Below are 20,909 nucleotides of genomic sequence, written 5' to 3' on the forward strand. Positions count from 1 at the left end.
TTTGTCCTGCTGCCATATCTTGATCAAACACCAGTTCCCTCATTCCACAGCCGGTGATCAAGCAGCTAGGTGGTTTTGTGCTGGGCTTTGAGCTCTTAGGTTCCTCTCTCTGCAGACAAACTGGGAGGAAATGAGCTGGAACGGCTGGGGAGAGTGAGGTGGGGGTTGAGAAGAGCTATCGAGAAATATTTCCCAGCTGTGCAGAGCCTAGGAAGGTGTCCGTGGAACTGCCTGGTCTGGAGAGCCTTCAACTCAGGAGATTTCCAGGGGCCCTGCGGTCGGTCGATGCAGGCAGGACGGGGAAGGGTACACGGAGGGAGCCCTCTGGAATCTCAGGTCCGGGCAGGGCAGCTTGGAGAGGTGCAGGATGCCAGTCCGGCTCAGAGCAGACCGCAAGCTGGCCCTAAAAAGACAGGAGCACAGGTGGAGTCTGGTCCGGCTGGGCAGCTTCAGTCCACCAGTGTCCTGGTTCCCCTCCACCCCCCGGAGAGATAGGGGCGGGACACACCAGGCGGCGGGGCACACGTGCATTTACGAAGCCACACGCACGGACACAGAGACTCAAAACACACGCGGAGGGGGGCGCCCAGGCACCCACCCACAGGCGAGCGCTGCCCGCAGGCCGCCTGCGCTGCGCTGCGCGGGGTAAGCACGCATTCGCGCTCGCAGCCGCCCGCGCAGGGCACACGCAGCCGCTCGCACCGGGCGCGGGTGTGCGTGCGCTCGCCCTTGGGCGCTTGGGTCTGCGTGTGCCCCGTCTCCAGATCCTGCCTCTGGGAGGGGGAGGAGCGACTGCGAGGAGTGAGAGACGGGCGGGCAGGCCGAGGAGGAGGGAGGGAGCAGAGGGAGGGGAGCCGGGCCGGGGGAGGCGGAGAGAGGCGAGGAGGCGGCTCTGGCAGCGCGCGGCGGCGGCGGCGGCGGCGCGGAGAGCGTGGACCGGGAGCCCAGAGCTCGGCGGGGCAGCGGGAGAGGAGGAGCCGCAGGGGCTGCATCTCTGCCAGCTTGGGCCGAGCCTAGAGACACCGGCCTGGCTGGTCCCCGCCAGCCGCAGGTGGGAAGGGGCTGGGATGAGGTTGAGAGGGGCTCTCGGCTCTGGGGCTGATGCTGAGCCGAGATGCTGTCTCCTCCAGTTCCGTAGACGGTGGCTGAGCATGGAGCTGTCCCCCCGCAGCCCTCCGGAGATGCTGGAGTCGGATTGTCCATCACCCCTGGAGCTAAAGTCAGCTCCCAGCAAGAAGATGTGGATTAAGCTCCGGTCCCTGTGAGTCTCGGTTGGGCAATGGGGGGAAGGGACCTCCGGGAGCCTGGATTGGCGGCGTTCTTTTTATTTGGGGGGGGGGGGGTTAGCCAGAGCCGGGCTGGTGGATTCTCTAGGGCACACATGTTGGCAGGTGCGAGGACACAGGGCCCTGACACGCGTGGCCGGCCCATATGTGCCAGGCATGTGCGGAGCGAGCCGGCTGGTTGGCGCGGTTTAGGAGTTGCAAAGCTAATGAGGTGCCTGTGCCCGTGGACCCCCCGGTGACACACGCAGCGCCGACAGGAGAGGCGGCACAGCACTGGCGGTGTGGTAGGGCTGCAGGCAAGCAGGCAGCATTCAGGAGGTGCCAGGCTGACTCACACGTATCCATGTGCGTGCAGGGTTGTGCAGATGTGAGACATGGCACATGTGTGTGCCTCAGTGTCCTGCACACAGCTGCAGGTCTAGTGCCAACCTGTGGGTCGTATGGCTCTTTGGTTGGGATGGGAGTTTCTGCCTCCTGCATCCTATAGGGAGTGGAGGTGGGGGATGGGAAGGGGGCACCCCCTACCCAAACTGCTCATTTCTCCTGGGACCTGGAAATTCACTCTGCATGTTAATGGCCCCACTTAGAATCTGGAGGAGGGGGATGGTGCCCCCACCTGGGAGCTGGAAAGAGGGGGTGGCAGTGTAGACATTGATTGACAGGAGCAAGGTAATTGGCTTAATTAAAGCCTTTTTGTTTCTATAGGATCTTCTAGTACCTGCAAGCAAGCGCGTAGGCATCCGTCTTATTGTTTCGGGACCAGAGCGTGTGGGGAGGAATAAATGGGTAAAGGAGGGACTCAGGTATCCCACATCCAGCCTCAGGGGAGGAGAGGAACTTTTTATCCTGCTCCTCAGAAAAGGAGAGGATTGGGTCAAAGACCAACCATGCCCCCTCTTTGCGTCTGGGTCTGCTGCCATCCAGTAATCTCTGTGGTGCTGGGTTCTTAATCAGGGCCCCTGTCCCTGAGAAGCCTCCCCACAGTCCCAGGAGAGCAGCAAGAGCTAGGGGAGTGTGGATGGTTAGTGAGGAGGCACAGCCCCTGAGCCCAGTTCCCTGCCAGCATCCCCAGTGGGGCACACTGGGTTTGGTAAGGGAGCGGAGGAGGTGGGTGCGTCTGGCTGTGTCGTACTTCACCTGGGGCAGGAAGAGGAGGCCTTTGTATTGGGCAGGTGGGTCTGACTGATAGGCTGGCTGCTTACAGAGGCCTTAGGGAGACCCCGGACATGGTGGGCACCAAGGTTTGGAATCCAAACGTCCTCCTCTGCCCTGTCTTGTGCTATCTCTGGCCAATGCAATTTGCCTGGCTCCATGAAGCGCAGCCTTGGAATGAGTTCTGGGGTGGAGAAATGGAAAACCGGATTGAACTGATTTTTATTTGAGGAGCATGGGTGATTCTTCATAGACAGTGCTGCCCTGCTTTTGGTGACTAAGCTGAGGAGGGGAGCAGGGGAACAAGTGGTTGGAAGGCAATAGAGAGGCCTGAGAGTCAGTTGAGGGGACAAGTGTGGCAGGACGGTCTCCCCCCCCCACCCCCAACTGCTGCAAACCCAGAGCGTGGTGGCTGAGCTCATCCTCACGTCCCCTCCACAGCAGGTTAGAGGGCCCTGCGCAAGAGTGGGCTGTACCTGTTTCACCATCTCCCACACCTTCTAAGCAAAAGTCTTTCCTGGAAACGAACTGCTGTTTCTCCCTTTGGTGTGGGAAGTGCGCAGTGGCGTGGGAAGGAGGCATTGACACCTGGGGAGGAAGCGAGCACAGTGCCCGAGTGGACGATGGCCTCTCCTGGGAGCGTGGTGGACCAGGATCTTTCTGATTGGTTTGTCCTAGTCTTCATTCACTTCCACAGTCTGGTCCTGATGCATGCCGGCTACATGCAATAACTCATCCAGAAAGGTACCGTCTCCTGAATACTAATCGCCGAGAACGCATTCCCACTCTCACTTCCTCAGGGCAGGAAAGGTGGCAGGGTGGATCCTGGGTTGACGGCTTTCTGCACTTGGCCTTCTTTGGGTACTGGGGGCGCTGTGACAGGCTGGGGAGGAGAAGTCAAAGGCTTTAGGCCTTTTGCTGGGTAGGAGGACTGAAGTTCCCTCGCCATTTCTGAAGAGGTGCTCCTGCCTTTAAATGGGCACGGAGCTCCTCCCCACTGATGGGTCAGAGGAGCAAGGACTTGTTTATTCCCGAAGCAGTCGGGTCGACAGGACTATCTCGGCCCTGAGTGAAAATGAAGACAGATGGGAAAAATATGTCTATCTAGATAGATGTCTTTTAGAAAATGTTTGTTTTCATCTACTTGAAAGGCAGAGCAACACACACACACACACACACACACACACATAGAAATATTTCCCATGTGCTGGTTTACTCCTCAAATGCCCACAAGAGCCAAGGCTATCCAGACTGAAGCTAGGAGCCCAGAACTCTATCCAGGTCTCCCATGTGGGTGGCAGGACCCCAAGCACTTGGGCCATCTTCCGCCACTTTCCCAGGCCATTAATAGGAAGCTGGACCGGAAGTGGAGCAGCCAGGACACAGGTATCGTGAGTGGCAGCCTAACCTGCTGTGCCACAACGCCGGCCCCTGTATGTATCTTGACCTCCTACTCAATCCATCCTATTTTCTCCTCTCTACTTTTACCATTTCTAATCTTGAACTTCTAGGCTGTCTTCAGGGGGCCGGGCCTGGTGTTTTGCCTCTCTGGATAAGAAACCTATACTAGTGTAGTCGGGCAGGGCGGTTTCTTGTTGGGAAGAGCGCCCAGAGTCCTGTTGCCCTCTTTAGAAGCTTGTCAAGGATGAATTCAGAATCGGGAGCACGTGAGTTGGGGAGCGTCTCCCCTAACTGTGAGGCTTACCCCTGGCTGGCAGGAAAGCACTCCTAACTGCACAGTCTCATCAGCTAGGGCTGAGGGAGTGTCTGGAAAGGAGCGCTGGCCAGGATGACTTTCATGGTCCCTTAGCGCCCGAGGAAGGGTTTCATTTGCCTGTCTCCCCTTCTCTGAGCCCGGAGGGCTGTGGCGAGCGTGGGGAGGGCCAGCAGAGGAGGACTTTTCTGTGCCTTTTCTGACTCCGGAGGAACCCCGAGCAGGGATTGGTTTGCCATCCTCAGCTCATTAACTGTGAGGGCACTTCAGAAAGTTTGTGGAAAACAAGAGTTAAAAGGTAAGTTTCTTTTGGTGCCAAAAAATCTAAAATTCATTTACGAGTTTCTGTAATAAGCATTTCCCGTGAACCTTTTGAAGAACCTTCATATGCACAGATTTCAATGTTTTTGCACCAAAATAAACTTTTTTAAGAAAAAGATTTGAAAGAGTGAGAGAGAGAGAGAGAGAGACAGAGACAGAGACGGGGGGGGGAGGGGGGAGAGAGAGATTGATATTTTCTGTTTGTTTACTCCCCAAAAGCCTACAACAGCCAGGGCTGGGGCTGAAGCCAGGAACTGCATCACAGTCTCCCACATGGTTGCAGGGGCCCAAGTACTTAGTTCTTCTTCCACTGCTTCCCAAGCTACGTTATCAGGGAGCTGCATGAAAAACAGAGCAGCAGGGATTCAACCGGAACTGTGATAGGGGATGCCGGTGTCGCAAGTGGCAGCTTAACCCACTGCGCCACAACGCTGGCCCCCAAAGATTTAATTCCAGTTTCTGTGAATGCTTTGAAGTGCCTCTGTATATACTGAACACCTCTGGTGGCCAGGTTAGGTGCTGGATGTTGGGGATACACAGTTTACAAGGTGGACACCATCCCTGGTCCCATGGAGCTTGTAGTCTGGTTCAGCTCCCTAAGGGTGTGGAGAGTGGGGGAGGCACGGTGTACCTCCTTTTGCTACACCCACCCAAGTAGTGGCAATCTACTGCTTTGGATTTCTGCCTAGTTTTTGCTAATAGGGCGTCACGCACACAGGAAAGGCATGGAGAAGAATTTTCTCTCTCCCTGGATAGGACAAGCATCACTTTCATCTCTCAGTTTCTGTTGGAATTTTACACTTAGATAGAACTTTCCACTTCCCTTCGGGGGACGGTCCCTCTTTCCTCTCCTTTTCCTGCGTCGCATGCTCTTGGGACCCCCATGGTTCAGGCTGAGTCGTGTGCTGTGGGTCAAGGTCGGTACAACTGCGCCAGAGCCAGGAGCCAGGCTGGGGCTTATCTTTGCTGATTTTTGTTTTTCTTGGGAGTATAGAAGTGTGGTGCCCTGAACATAATAGACGCTGAATAAATGCTATTAAGGAAAGAAATGAGCAAAGGTATTAACGCATGAATCGATGTCTCGGAGCCGGTTCTGTGTCTACCTCCGTGTGGGGCTGGGGTGGGAGAGACAGGAAATGGAGGTGGAGGAAACGGGGATGGTGATGTTGTTTTTGGAGCTGGTGACCTCAGGACAGAGCCCGGGCCTAAAGGAATTACAGAGAGGACACAGAAGCCGAGGCGTTAGGATGCGTGCGTGAGATATGTCAGGGTGAAGCTGGGAGTGCCTGAGTCATGTGCATACCTGTGGGTAAAGGTTGACATGCGTTTTGGGGACAGTGGAAGCAAGCAGAGCGTCGTGGTGACATCTCTTGGTTGTTATGTTCGGAAGCGGCATTGTGCTAATAAATATGTTGGGGTAGCATGTATATTTCAGGATTGCTGAGTACCTGAAATTGTCCTAGGGATGAATGAGATGATGTATGTGTATGTGTGTGTGAGTGTGCATGTACAATATGTATGTATGTGTGATGTCAGTAATGGGATAATATGTATGTGTGAGTGTGCATGTACAATATGTATTTGTGTATGTCAGTAATGGGATAATATGTATGTATGTGTGAGTGTGCATGTACAATTTGTATGTATGTGAGTGTGCATGTATAACATGTATGTGTGTATGTGTGTGAGTGTGCATGTACAGTATGTATGTATGTGAGTGTATATACAATATGTATGTGTATATGTGTGTGTGAGTGCATGTACAGTATGTATGTGTGTATGTGTGTGAGTGTGCATGTACAGTATGTCTATGTAGGTAATGGGATAATTGTGTGTTAGTGTGCATATACAATATGTAAGTGTGTAGTGTGCGTGTACAATATGCATGTACAAGTGTGCATGTACAGTATGTGTGTGCATGTACAGTATGTATGTTGTGAGTGTGCGTGTACAGTATGTATGTGTGTAGGAGTGTGTGCGTGTACATGTACACTATGTATGTGTATGTATGTAGGTAATGGGATAATTGTGAGTGTGAATATACAATATGTATGTGTGTATTAGTGGCCACGTGCAGTACGTATGTGTGTGTATGTGTGTGAGTATGCATGTGCAGTATGTATGTGTGTATGAATGTGTGAGTGTACATATACAATATGCATGTGTATGTGTATGTGTGTAGGTAATGGGATATGTGTGTGTGAGTGTGCACGTACAATATGTGTGTGTGAGTGTGTAGGTACAGTATGTGTATGTGTGTGACTGTGTGTAAGTAATGGGATAGTGTGTGTGTGTGTGAGATCTGACATATGTGCGGCACTCACATTTGTTGGCAGTCTTGGGGCGAGGCAGGGGCAGGAGCAGGAAGCTGAGGGACCGGCCTGAGTGCGCCGCTGACTCGGCCCACCTTTCGTCCTCATTTGCTGTGTGCCCCAGGGGGTGATCCTGTGTGGCTCTCACCGATTTTGAAAATGATGCTGCATCCTCCTTTCTCTGCATATGGCTGGGGAGCTGCTGTGAAGATTGCAGGAGAAAGTGTGGCTCCCTGGACCGCTGGAGAAAAAAAGAGCACCCTGGCCAGCGCCACGGCTCAATAGGCTAATCCTCCACCTAGTGGCGCTGGCACACCGGGTTCTAGTCCCGGTTGGGGCACTGGATTCTGTCCCGGTTGCCTCTCTTCCAGGCCAGCTCTCTGCTGTGGCCAGGGAGTGCTGTGGAGGATGGCCCAAGTGCTTGGGCCCTGCACCCCATGGGAGACCAGGATAAGCACCTGGCTCCTGCCTTTGGATCAGCGGGGTGTGCCGGCCGCAGTGCTCTGGCCGCGGCGGCCATTGGAGAGTGAACCAATGGCAAAGTAAGACCTTTCTCTCTGTCTCTCTCTCTCACTGTCCACTCTGCCTGTAAAAAAAAAAAAAAAAAAAAAAAAAAAGCACCCTTTCCCCCAGGCCGTGGTGGCCACGATGTTTAGTGCTGTCCCCCAAGGGTGAGCGCTTCCTCCTTTACGCCCAACCATGGCAAAGAGGACCTCTCCCCCGTGGGTCCATCGGGCATCTTCTGTTGTTTTACTCCAGCAGATGTGCGGCATCCCTGGGATAGAAGAGGATGGAAAATTCCTGCAGGGAGGTGCAGAGATAGGGAAATCAGATTCAGACCAAGGGATGCACTTCAGGAACCTCTTCCAAAGAGGGAGGCGGGGGCGGTGGTGCTGGAAGAGCATAGGGAATACTGGGACCCATGCGTCTGAGTTCTCACGCCCACTCTGCCAGGCACCAGCTGTGTGGTCTTGAGGTCGCGTGGTCTCTCTGAGTCTTCTTCCTATCATTTGATAGCATCCATAGGAAAGTGGATTTTAAATACTAAACCTGGAGAATTTTCAGCATGAGAGAGCTTGATTTGTGAAGAGGCAGAGGAATGGCAATGAACAGGTGACTATTGGCTGGGGCGAGGGAGAAGGATCCAGGTATAAGAAGCCGGAATATGCGTTCTCATAAATTCAAATCCCAGTGCCTGGGAAAGGATTTGGAAGAGTGTTGTTGATGAACAAGGGCAGGAGTGAGGGCCAGGAACCTGAGCTTAGAGAATGGGAGGCTGGTGGGGCTGGAGGAGGGCTGTGCAGGTGAGGATGTGGGTTCTTGTGTTCAACCCAGCGGTCAGCCCAGACATGGATGGAGCAATTGTAGGAGACTGCTGAGTGTGGGGAGCCAGGGGCTGCCAGGGTTGGCTCTGGAAGCACTGGGGTTCCCCAGGCTGGTGGAGGTGGGGGAGGGGAATGTCATCAGGTGGCTGTGACCTACTTTAGATACTTTGCAAAGGCCCTTGGAACCAGGTATCGCTCTTTCTTGTCCAGGAGCCTAAGAGATAGAGATGCAATGTCACATTGCAGGTTGCATTTCTCACTTTTTAAATAAGATTGTATTTATTAGAAAGCCGCAGTGATGGGAGTGGGGGGTGGGAGGGGAGAAGCAGACAGATCTTGCATCTGCTGCTGGTTCACTCCCCAAATAGCCACAACGGCTGTGGCTGGGCCAGGCCAAAGCCAGGAGCCTTGAACTCCATCTGCGTCTCCCACATGGAAGCAGGGGCCCAAGCACTTGGGCCATCTTCCGCTGCTTTCCCGGTGCATTAGCAGGGAGCTGGATTGGAAGTGGAGCAGCTGGGGCTCAAACTAGCACTCCTGCATGGGGTGCTGGCTTCACAAATTGCTTCATCGGTTTTGATCAGAGGAAGATGAGGGAGGTTGGGGGTGCTGTGGGACTGGCAGGCTGTGGGAGAGAAGCCTGGACTTCTCTAGACCCTTCCACACCTGTCCCAGGCCCAGGGATTTCTGCGACCAGTGAACTGAGTGGCTGCCGCCCAGTGTCCACCCCCTCCTCTGCCTCCTCTTCCCTAAAGAAGGAAATTTTGGAACAGGTCTTGGCTCTCCTTGAGTCTTGAGAGAGAGAGAGAGAGAGAGAGAGAAAGTGACAGACAGACACTCTCCAAATGCCTGCAGCAGCCAGGAGCCTGGAACCCTAGCCCTCAGTTCCTTTGCTCTCCGAGGCTCACGCTGGGTTTTATTCCTTCTGGTCCCATTTCCTGTCGCTTTGGCCTGTTCCCTGTGACTTAGCCTCTTGCTCTAGCCTGCAGTCTGCTCCCTCCTCCTCCTCCTCTTCCTCTGGGGCTGGCGCCGCCCCCTTCCCTCCAGGTGTTGCCGGTGCTGGTGCTGGACCCCCAGCCGCAGGCCCCCTGTGGGGTCCAGCCTTGACTCCTGACTTCTGCAAGGCCTATCCTTTGGCCTTCTCAGTGACCTCATCTGCCCAGCCCAGACCCTCCTGGGAGGAAGCAAGTAATTGCCTTTGAATCTCGGGAGGCTGCTTTTGCAGGGCCGGAAGTTGAGTAGCTATTTTCCAACTCTGAGGACAGCAGCAGAGAGACAGAGGGATAGAAGCAGGGCGGCAGGTGGGGTGGAGGTGAGACCTGGGGAGGCTGGGAGCTGTTAGATAATGAGATGGTCCCCCAAGGGAGCAGGACTGAATGGTCCAAGAGAACTGGGAGAGCATCCTGGAGAGGGGCCTGGCCAGGAACTGCGCGGGGAGGAGGGGCTGCTGGGCCAGGAGAGGAGGAAGCGGGTTGTTAGCCAGTGAGCACGGGGCAGCCCCTCGTGCCAGTGCTCCTGCCCTCTGCCCCGCGTCCCCCAGCCCTGCCGCTGCCGCTGCAGTCCCATCTCGGGAGAAGACTGCAACTTGGGATTCGTCTCTCCAGCCTCCCGTCCCTGGCAGAGTCCACCAAGGGAGCTGGGATGGGCTTTTGGGAGAGAGGCGGGCTTGGTGGGAAAAGGGCCAAGGTGTGTCCAGGGAGGTACACCTGGGGGTGGGGGGCTGGGAGAAGAACTGGGAAGCGGGGGCGCTTTAGTGGATGTTGTTGCATAGAGCCAGGCTCCAGGTCAGTTTGATTCCACAGCTGCAAGGAAAAGTCAGATTTGCAAATAATTATGGTGGCTGCAGCGGGGCGATTAGGCTGCCAGCTGGTGTGGGCACCATTTAGATTGGGCAGGGAGCTTGGCTCGCGGGGGGTTGAGGGGGGCAGGTGCTTTGTGACTCTCTGGCGCGCACAGGACCAGGGGCTCGGGAAGTTCCTCCTTTCATTCCTGTTCCTTGGCTCCCCTGCTGCCCTGTTTATCAGCTTCTGCATATCCAGCTTGACACCAGCACCCTGGCTCTCTCCTCCGTGCCCACCTGGTCTGGAAACTTCTTGAGCCCAGACTGAGTGAGCACATATGCCAGCAGCATCACTACCACATCCCTGAACCCCGGCCGCCTCTCTACCAAGTTGGAGCTTTGGAAATTTCAGCCTGGAAGGTGTCTAATACATCCGATTGCTCCAGCCTCACCCCGAGGGTGTCTTAGCCCCTCTGCTTCTGCTCCTCCTTGGAGATGCCAAGAAGGTTGCCTGTTGTTTTGATGGCAGGGACATGGATTGAAGGTAGGTATGCAGGAGAATTGCCTGCAAAAGGGATGCAGTCAGGATTTGGCCTCCCTCTGATGAAGACGAGAGCCATGCTGCTCCCGGAAGCACCGGGTCAGAGCTGATTTGGGGAAAGCAGTGAGCTGGGCAGAAAGGATACCCTCTGGAACCTGAGGATCCAGGCTCAGGCATCCTGCTTCCCTGCTGCTTCCGGCCCAGGCCCTGAATCTGGGAGCCATCCCAAGGCAGTGGAAACTGATGCGCAGAGATGCTTGGTCAGGTGTGGAGGGGCAGCGCTGGGACCAGACCCCAGACCTGCTGATCCGCAATCTAGTGCTGGCCCCGGCACACCTGCAGCCAGGCCCTTGCCAAGCTGCCCGCTCCCCTGCCCATCCCAGGCTGCCTTCCACATCTGTGAGGTCTCCTGGAAGCTGGCCATCTGCTGGGAACAGCTGTCGGGAAGCAGTGTGGGGGCTGGTGGGGTGGTCCACGTGGAGATGGTTAATGAGCAGAATTAAGCGGTGCAGGGAAGAGGAGAGAGGTGGACAAGGGAGCTGGAGGGAGTTCCTCTGGCTGTAGCCTGGGGGCCTCCTCTCCCGCCCGCCTCCCTCGGACAGTCTAGCCCAATCCCTCCTAATTTCTCCCCATCTCAAGGGCAGAGGTGACTTGGCCGTGCTCTGGGCTGGGAGCTGGGGTGCCTGGGCTCTTCCTGGTCTGGTTTACGTCCCTGCCTTCCTCCTGCCAGCTGAGCAATGCTGGGCTGCTTTCAGCTGCACCTGTGAGCAGGGGCTCCTGCTCCTTTAGACAGCCCCTCCTTCGGGGTCTCCCAGGCCGTCTTCCGCAGCACCGTCGTCCAAATCTCCTTTCCTGCCCTCTTCCTGCTCCTCCACTCTCCTGGTTCCTGTGCCTACCACCTTCTTTCCTAGTCTTCACTTGGCTGTGCCCTGTCCCTTACCTTGGTCCATTGTCTTGAGACCTCTCACTGCTGCTGCCATGTCAACCTGGGGCCTGCACCTCCCAGCTCTGCCACCAGGGGAGCTATTTTTAATCTCTGGAGCCACCCCCGCCGCTATGCCCAGCCAGCTGCCAGGGCTGCTCCTCTAGCTATGGGGAGAGAGGGGAGCGGGCGTCCCTGGGTGATGCGAGCTGGTTGTTCTTGGTTTCTGGAGCTCTGTGCTCCTCAGGCTCCCTGGGCTCTGCTTCCACTGCCTCCCTGGTCCCTGCAGAGTTAAGAAGCCAGAGAGAAGTCCTAGCTCTCTGGAGAGCTGGTGGCAGGGAGACCTCAGCTTTCCCACACATAACCCAGGTGCCTTTTGGGGCCTGGATGGAAAAATCAGGAGTCCTGGCTGTCAGCGTGGGCCCGGGGGAGTTGTGTTTATGAGGAACTCTTAATATTTGCTGAGTAAACCGTGACCCTTTGCATTCAGCCGTTACTTTATGGACCCAGAGTGCTGTCACAGTGGAGCCTGTGCTATTTAGACAAGGAAATGGGAGCTCACACTGGCTTGCCCAAGGTCACACGTGGCGAGGAGTCCCAGGCAGTATCTCCTGGTTTTAACTCATGTCCTCTTTCCATTGGATTTTGATGATTTCTTTGTTTTTTTCAATTTCTGAAATTTTTTGGGCCTCAAGATCAGCCAGTTAGTCCATTCTCCAGCACCCCTCTTTTCTAACCGGGGGCAGAGTCTCCTGTCCTTTGTTCCTATCCCAGCTTCTATTCCTCACTGCAGAGAGGGGGAAAGCTGGGGATGGGTAGAGGAAGGCGACACGATTGGGTTCCTTTCTGGTGTGTGTGTGTGTGTGTTTTAAGATTTATTTATTTATTTGAATGAGTTACACAGAGAGAAGGAGAGGCAGAGAGAGAGAGAGAGAGAGAGAGAGAGAGAGGTCTTCCATCTCTAGTTCACTCCCCAAGCAGCCACAATGGCTGGAATTGAGCTGATCGAAGCCAGGAACCAGGAGCTTCTTCCAGGTCTCCCACGTGGGTGCAGGGACCCAAGGACTTGGGCCATCTTCTACTGCTTTCCCAGGCCATAGCAGAGAGCTGGACCAGAAGTAGAGCAGCCGGGACTCAAACTGGTGCCCATATGGGATGCTGGCCCTGCAGGCGGTGCCTTTACCTGCTATGCCACAGCGCCACCCCTTCCCCTTTCTGTTTTTATGCATTCACTTTTCTACCCCTTGGCGCCCGGGCCTGGGAACACAGCAGTTACCTTTCTCTTTATAGGCTCCATGGGAAAGTTCTAGGAAAACCCATGTTGGACCTTTTGCTGAGGTTAGCACACCTAAATCCAGCCTCCCAGCCAGGTGATGGCCTCAGAGGTAGAGTGTCTGTGTGTGTGTGTGTGTGTGTGCAAAGTCTTCCCCTGGAGGCATGGTGGTGGGCCAGTATCCCTCCTCAGTAGGAGCAGGTAATAACAGCCAGCTAGGAGGGGTGGTGTATTCTATGTATGTGTGTGCGCGTGCGCCAGCAGGTCCCACAGTGGGCCACATGCGGCATCCCTGGCCCCTTGGGATGGGCCTCCGGGGTCCCTGACGCTGGCTCCAGTTCTCTGTCTCTCTCTGCAAACACTCATCAGTTTGTGATGGCTGCGGGGAGGTGGCGCCGGTGCAGAGTGGGTCCTTTTTTTTTTCTTTCTTTCTTTTTTTTTTTTTTTTTCAAAACCTGAAGCGGCCCTGCTCGGGGCTGTGAGTTCACCAGAAAACAACTTGTAGATACAGTCAAACCGCCCTTGCACTTGTCCCACCCGCTGCTCCGTGGCCCCGAGAGAGAGCCCAGGCTCCCGAACTTCAAGGCCTGGGCACGGTGACGAGGTATTTTTTCATTTCTCCCCACTTTGGGGTGGTGATGGATGGCGGTGAAGGAGGGAGGAGGCTTCCCGTCGCAAAGCCCTAGCTCTAGGCCCGTTCCTTCTCCCGCCAGCCTCTTCCCCGCTCGCTCCTCTTCCTCAGCCCCACAGCAGGCCGGCGGGAGACCCCAAAGGAAGCCGACTGAGGACGCCGGCAGCTCTGCCCTGGACACGGTCGGCCTCGTCCCCAGCCCCGCCCTGCTTCTCCGCCCCGCCCAGCTCCGCAAACCGGCCAATCGTGGCTCGGGAGTTCGCGTCGCGGTGACGTCGCCGCACAGCCAATCGGCAGGCGGCTGGGGCTGTGTGCGCACGTCCCCCGGGTGCTGCGGGGCCCGCTGCTTGCCAGCGGGCGGAAGCGGGGCGTCCTGGGCCCTGAGACCCTCCGGGGAGCTCGCTTCGGCCGCTTCTGGACGGTTTCCTCGCTTCTCCACCTCTGGGCCGGACAGGCCTGTCTCTAGTTTCGTTCTCGATGGTGCCCCAAACCCCATTTTACAGATGAGAAAACTAGGGCTGGGAAGGTGAAGGCCACGCGCGTGAACTCCTGCTTTTTCTGAACAAGTTCGTGGCTGGGGGCCGGGAGCCCTTCCTCGGGCCCTTCAGCAAGCCCCTCTGCCCTGCATTTCCAATGCCCAGTGCAAAGTGCATCCTCCCGGCTTCCATTCTTTTTGGAGAGTGGTCCTGGAAAAAGACCCCCCGGAGAGGGCGCCTCGTGGCCCCCTGTGGGGTGGGGGCCGGGGGCCTCTTGCAGAGCCCCTTCCCCTGCCACTGCGGGCTCAGGATGGCCTCCTGTCCCCACATCCCCAGCCTCCATCTAACCCCTTGTTCCCAGAGTGCAGCCCCACCTCCTCGGAGCAGGGGGCTGGCCCGTGCTATTTCTGGCCTCTCTGGGACTCTTCTGACAGCGGATTCTTGTTTTCATTCTGATTCAGATGTGAAACTTTTCCCGCGGCCTCTCACCCGGTTCCTGTGGGCTGGGTCTCTGCCTCATCACTGCCTGCTTCCCCGGGCCAAGCCCCTCCCCAGGGTTGTCTCTGGCTAGTTGCTCAGTTCTTCTGGGACCTGGAGGAGGAAGCCAGGGGCTCAAGAGGGCGTTGTTCCCGCATAGGGGCCCTGGGCCCCCTCGCCCCGGGGTCAGCGCCTTGGAACTCTGCAGTAGGAAACTTGGATCCCCATGGCCAGCCGGGCTCCTGTTCAGAGGAGCCACCTGCAGGGCCCCATCCTCAGGTAGGTGCCAGGGTTGAGGACAGGGGAGGAGGAGGAGGAGGACAGGTTGCCTGAGGCTCCACCAGTTGTAATGTAGCACCAGGGAGGGTCAGGACCTGAGACAGGACCCTGTGTGTCTTGTGCACCTGCGTGCCACCTTCTCTGACCTCCCACTCCCTCCGTGTCGCCCCTCACCTTCTCCCTGTCCCCTTTTCATCCTGCTTGCCTGCCTGCCGACCATGGAAGGTGATGTAGCAGTGCCTCCCCTGCCCCCCTCTCTCCTAACCCAAGCATCCTGGGGACTTCCCATCCCTTTGAAATGTCCCCATCTTGTCTTAAGAACACAAGCTGGAGACAGAAGTCTTCTCTGAACTCCCAGTCCCTGCCTGGAGGCTGCGCTGTCCGAGTCGCCTAGTGGTCCTTCGGGGAGTGTTGGTGCTGGGAGAAGTGGCAGAGGGCAGTGGAAATCCCCAGACCGTAGCTCTGTGGTGAGCGCAGAAGTGAGCAGGTGGGGGCTGGGGACGCTGAGCTCCGCGGAGGTGCTGGGGTTCTTCCTGCCAGGAGTCCTCCCAGCTGGCCGCCTGGAGCTAGGAGAGACCTGGGCCTTCCCCGGGGTGGGCAGGAGCTAAGGCGTTTCTCCATTGTGCGGGGACTGGAGGAAGAGGAGACAGAAGTGGTGTGGGGAGGGGGCAGGAGGGTTCCTGGGGTCCTGATGAGGCCCAGCCAGGGCTGAGCATCGCCCGTGGCACAGAAGGGGACCATTGCTGTGCCCTGTCCCCCCAGGGCTGAACTGCATGGGAACTGCTCGGGGTGGGAGGGAGAAGCACTTCCTGGAGAGGAGTATCCAGGTGATGGGTTGGGTGGGACTTCGGAGACCCTCACCCTGAAGCCTTGAGAGACGGAGAGGGGTCCCTGGAGGCCCGTGGTGCTGTGTGTGTGTGCGTACATGTATGTGTGTGGTGTGTGCTTGTGCACGTGTGGTATGTGTATGTGTGTGGCATATGTATGGGTGTGGTGTGTATATGTGTGTATGTATATGCATGTGTTGTGTGTGTAGTGTGTATGTGCACATGACATGTTTATGGGTATGTGTGTGATGTGTATGTGTGTGTGTGGTGTGTGTATGCATGTGTATGTGGGTGTGTATGTTTATGGGTGTGTGTGTGGTGTGTATGTGTATGTGTGGGTGTTTATGGGTATGTGTGTGTGTGTGTATGTGTAGGTGTCTGTGAGTATGTGTGTATAGTATATGTGTATGTGTGCGTGTCTGTATGTATGGGTATGTGCATGTGTGTAGTGTGTATGTGTGGGTATTGGTATTTATGGGTATGTGTGTATATGTGTGTAATATGTATATGTGTGTATGTGTGTGGTACATGTGTATATATGTATGTATGTATGTGTGGGTGTTTATGGGTATGTGAGTAGTATATGTGTATGTGTGTGTGGTGTATGTGTAATGTGTGTATGTGTGTGTGGTATATGTGTGTGTGTGTGATGTGTGTGTAGATGTGATGTGTAGGTGTTTATGGGTATGTGTGATGTGTGGGGTGTATGTGTATGTATGATGTGTGTATTTGTGATGTGTGTATGTATGATTGTGTATGTGTATGTGTGATTTATGTGTATGTGTGTATGGGTATGTGTGTGCAGTGTATGTGTGTAAATGTGTATGTGATGTGTGGGTGTTTATGGGTATGTGTGTGGTGTATGTGTATGTGTGTGCAGTGTATGTGTGTTGTGTGGGTGTTTATGAGTATGTGTGTGGTGTATGTGTGTGTGTTTATGGGTATGTTTGTGTGAGGTATGTGTATGGGTGTGGGGTTTATGTTGATGTGTGTGTATGTGTGATGTGTTGGTATTTATGGGTATGTGTGTGGTGTATGTGTATGTGTGATGTGTCGGTATGGGTGTGTGTGTGTGTGTGTATGTGTGATGTGTATATAGGGGCCGGATCTGGCTGCAGCACTGGCTCCTCTCAGCAGCCTCCCCTTGGACTTTTTGTTTGTCAGATTGATTCTTTTGTCTTTCTTTCCCTGCCTACCCCCTCTCTCCTGTGTCTGGATCCTGTTGCGTTGAGATTCCAACAGAAGCCATACCGGAGCTCCTGGACGGGGTCTGGGAGGGAGGGAGAGGTGTGCTGTGAGTCGGCCTACCCTGACCTCGCTCTTCTCTGCCTGCTGTGAGCTATGCAGAAACCCTGGCTCAGACATCGCAGGCTGTGCGCACACCTGATTAATTTGCCTCCTCTCCCTTTTATTTATTTAACGAACTCTTTCTGGGCGCTTCCTGTGTGCTCTGAGCATGGAGGCCAGGATAAACAAGTGGCCGTCAGCACCACCAGCACATTCCCAGTCTTCCCTGCGGGCCACGCACCACCAGCACTCCAGGAAGGTTGCCCTGTGTGGGGGCGGGGGGACTGGGGGAGCCTGTGGGGAGTGGGCTTCGGCCTCGCCACAGGCTCACTCCATTCATGGGCCTGCCCCGCTTCTACACCTGCCTCGTTGTGGGACACAATTGGGGTCCACGGGCGAGAGCTGTAGGCCTCGCTAACCTCAGGTGGACAGGACAAGTCACTTAAGCTCCCTTCATGAAGTGCTTGTGAGATGAGATGGTTGTAATTGTAAGCAGGAGGTCATGGCCATTGTCGCTCTCCCATTCCCTCCCTCCCTTCCTTTCCTAATTACCAGTGTGCTGGATTCAGTCTGTTCCACCTGGACTTGGGATAGCCAAAGCAGGTGCTTGTTGGATTTTTTTGTTTTAAAGATTTATTTATTTACTTGAAAGGCAGAGAGACAGAGACAGATAGCTTCCATCTGCTGGTTCGCTCGCAACAGCCAGGACAACACCATGCTGAGGCCATGAGCCAGGAACTCCATCCAGGCTTCCCATGTGGGTGGCAAGAACCCAAGTACTTGAACCATCACCTGCCGCCTCCCGGGTACTTCAGCAGGAAGCAGGATGGAAAGCTGGGGCGGGACTGGATTCCAGGCATGCTCGTCGGATATGGGATGCGGGTGCCCCAAGTGGCGGCTTAACCTTCCATGCCCTGCGTGTTGGATCTGAGGGTGGTAGAGCTGGGTAGCATGAACATGATGCTGGCCAGTTAATTCCTTTGCAGACTTTATTTACAGCGACAGTTGAGTGTCCCAGGCATTTGGCACATATCCCTTCCCTTAATGCTCCTGTTAACAGCCCTGTGAGGTGGTTTATTGTCATCCGCACACTTTTACAGAGAAGCTGATTAAGGCTCTAAGATAAAAGTCCTCAACCTTTGGTGTGCATTAAGTTTGTTTGGGGTGTGTGTGCGGGATATTTAAAAGTGTAGATCCCTGGACCACACCCTCAGAGATTCTGCTTCTGCAGGTGTGCAATGAAGCCTATGATTTTTATTTTATTTTATTTTTTAAAAAGATTTATTTATTTGAATGAGTTACACAGAGAGAAGGTGAGGCAGAGAGAGAGAGAGGTCTTCCATCCACCAGCTCGATCCGAAGGTGGGAGCCAGGAGCCTCCTTTTGGTCTCCCACGCAGGTGCAGGGGCCTGAGGGTTTGAGCCATCTTCTACTGCTTTCCCAGGCCATAGTAGAGAGCTGGGTTGGAAGTGGAGCAGCCGGGACTCAAACTGATGCCCATATGGGATGCTGGCACTGCAGGCAGCGGCTTTACTCGCAATGCCACAGCACTGGCCCCCATTTATTTATTTGAGAGACAGAGTGCTCCCATCTGTTGTTTTGCTCCCCAACTGCTGCATCGCAAGGAGCCTGGGACTCAAGCCACGTCTCCCATGTGGGTGGCAGAGACCCAACTACTTAAGCTGTCATAGTTGCTGCCTCCCATGGTGCACCTTAGCAGGAAGCTGGAATCAGACTGGGGCTTGGTCGCTCTAGGATGGGATGTGGGTCGTACCCTGCATCTTCACTGCCGGCCGCACACCTGGCCCATCCATGTTAGCATGTGGCCAAGGTAATGGTGGCGGGCAGGCCACGTTGTAATAAACACGGATCCAGCATCAGTGACTTGCCCAAGGCCTCATGGCAGAGAGAGAGTTTTGAACCTGAGGTTGCTGCTGAGGGCGGCAGAGACTTGGTTTTTGCATTGGAAATGGGGTTACAGTTCTCCCCCTACCTCCCTCCTTGGCACGCCCATTGTGAGAATAAAATGAGACAATGTAGATTGTTGCTTCTTAAAATGTGGAGCTGGCAGCATTGTTAGTGATTATGCAAATCCTGTGGGTGTGGCCATTCACTTTGGAATGTGTCTTTTAGGAGTGGGGAGAAATGTGGTGGGCATGGACCCCTGGGGGCAGAGAAAGGTTAGGGCTGGATGAGGATCTGGGGGAGAGGTGGGTTGGGTCCCCAGACTTGAGAGCCCACGAGACGTGGCTGTGCCTGGGTCCCAAAGGCTCAGTGTCACCCTCTTTGTTCTGTCTGTGATCTCTCGGTGGTGTTCTGGAAGATTCTGGCTGGTAGCTCCCCTGGCTCCTTGGCCTGGGAGGACTGTTTATAATGTCTACCTCTGTTGCTCCTCCCTCATGAAGCCAGAGCTGGGCTGTGCTTGCTGTCCTGTCTCTTAAATACTCTGCTGCGTCCATAGGGAAGCCGGCAGGAGGGGGCCTGGGGGTGAGACTTGAGGGCAGCCCACCGCGCAGGCTGCAGCACCCCACTCCTCTGCCTCCCACTTGCTCTCAGCCCCCCCGGGCCAGGACTGCGGGCCGAGGTGAGGCTGCCTGCGGCTGGCTATTTTGGGAGGCCCTTACTCCGAAGAAGCCGAAGAAGCTGCAGAGACCCCAGGACTCCCCGAGCCTCTGCTGTTCGGGAATGCCATTGTTCTCGCTCCCCCGGCAGCCTGGGAAACGATGCTAATTTCAGCCTCTGGTCCCTGACTCATTCTCTTCTCCTCCCTGACTCGGAGGGTGCCCTTGGGTTTCCGAAGCCCCTTTCCTGGGTTGGGGGGGCATTGTGATGGCTATGGTTTCACCCTGGTTTTGGGAGGGGTGGGGAAGGAGCGAGAGGGGGACCTTCAATTGCTCACTCTGAAGTCCGAGATCTGGACTCACCAGCCTTCCATGATGCCTTCGGTAGGTCGGTTCCTCACTGACCCCTGCCCCCCCAGACATCATAAGTGCGTTGCCCCTTGAGGCGGAGCAGTCAGCCAATGAGGTCCCTGGGCCTGCCTCCCCACTTCTGTCCTGGGAGAAGCCGCAGCTGGGGCAGACTCCATGCATCGTGACAGAAACTCTTTGCCAGAGGTCGCCTCTGGTGCAAGGCGGGGATGCGGGGGTTAATCCAGCTCTGTCCTGGTTGATGGATTCTGGAATCATAATCCATTAGCTCTGCATGCGTGGAGCGAGGCCAGGCGAGGGCATTCAGATGGGTCTTTGTTCTGAGCTTTTGCTGTCCCCGCTAGGGACAGAGGGGGTGTGGACTCCCACCCGCTCTGGGCCTTGACAATGAGAGAGTCCTCAGGCTACTCTGATGGCTGCTGGTGCAGAAACCTTCTCTTGGAGTGGGGTTGTGGGGGGGTGGGGACAAGCAGTTTCAGATCATGATTATCCAGACTGGGAAACAGATCCCCCGCACATCACCTGAGAGGCTCATTCCTGCCTCATTCTGCCAGGCCCTGGCTGTTTCCAGCCAACCCTGACTTGGGGGTGGGGCAGTGGTATTGAGAGGAGAGGGTGGGGTGGTGGCTGAGGCAGGATAGCCTGGGCTTACACTTTAGGGGTAGGTGAAGTGAGGTAGGCAGCGAGGTGAAAGACGGCTGCTCTTACGACTAGGAAGGTCGGAGTTGTGATTGCGGATGGGAGACGGGCGAGCCTCTGTGTGTGTGTGTGTGTGTGAGAGAGAGGCGTCTCCTAGCAGAGCAGAGGCTGTGGGACTGGGTGGCCGTGCCTGAGCTGGCTGTATGGCCCCGCTGCCCACAGGCTGCGCTACATGGTGAAGCAGCTGGAGAATGGCGAGGTGAACATCGAGGAGCTGAAGAAGAACCTGGAGTACACGGCTTCTCTGCTGGAGGCCGTCTATATCGACGAGACACGGTGAGGGGAGGCCACGAGGGGCCTGCAGAGGGCCGGGGGCGGGGCGGGCAGGTGCACAGGGCTGTGGACCGAGGTAGGGACAAGCAGAGGTGCAGACAGACGCAGAGGACAAGAGGGAGAGAAGGCTGTTCCCGCATCAGACCGTAAGTCTCATAGTGTGGAATACCGTTAAATGTATTGTAGTTTTGATCTGTTTCAGAGGGAGATATATATATATATATATATATATATATATATATATATATATATATAGAGAGAGAGAGAGAGAGAGAGAGAGAGAGAGAGAGAGAAAGGATGTTCCCATCTGCTGGTTCACTCCCCAGTTTTCACAAATAGCCAAGACTGAGTTGGGTTGAACCTGGGAGCCAGGAGCTCCATACAGGTCCCCACGTGGGTGGCAG

General features: G+C 55.4%; 1 protein-coding gene across 4 annotated transcripts in view; it reads left to right on the forward strand.

Annotated features, from left to right (window-relative positions):
- The first annotated feature begins 674 nt into the window (after positions 1 to 674).
- Positions 675 to 20,909, forward strand: part of PDE1B (phosphodiesterase 1B) — a 29,587-nt gene continuing 9,352 nt past the window's right edge. Inside the window, exons 1-3 of one of the 4 annotated variants that reach the window (XM_008256581.4) lie at positions 675 to 801; positions 1,131 to 1,261; positions 20,395 to 20,508. In XM_008256581.4, the coding sequence (XP_008254803.1) occupies positions 1,152 to 1,261; positions 20,395 to 20,508 (224 nt within the window). In that variant the 5' untranslated portion in view covers positions 675 to 801; positions 1,131 to 1,151. Of the gene's footprint in view, positions 802 to 853; positions 1,052 to 1,130; positions 1,262 to 13,579; positions 14,490 to 18,810; positions 19,549 to 20,394; positions 20,509 to 20,909 lie in introns of those variants that run through there. The other 3 variants (XM_002711039.5, XM_051845619.2, XM_051845621.2) reach the window with 3 other exon arrangements.

This window comes from Oryctolagus cuniculus, chromosome 11 (assembly GCF_964237555.1).
Source record: "Oryctolagus cuniculus chromosome 11, mOryCun1.1, whole genome shotgun sequence".
In the NCBI taxonomy this organism is placed as follows: domain Eukaryota; kingdom Metazoa; phylum Chordata; class Mammalia; order Lagomorpha; family Leporidae; genus Oryctolagus; species Oryctolagus cuniculus.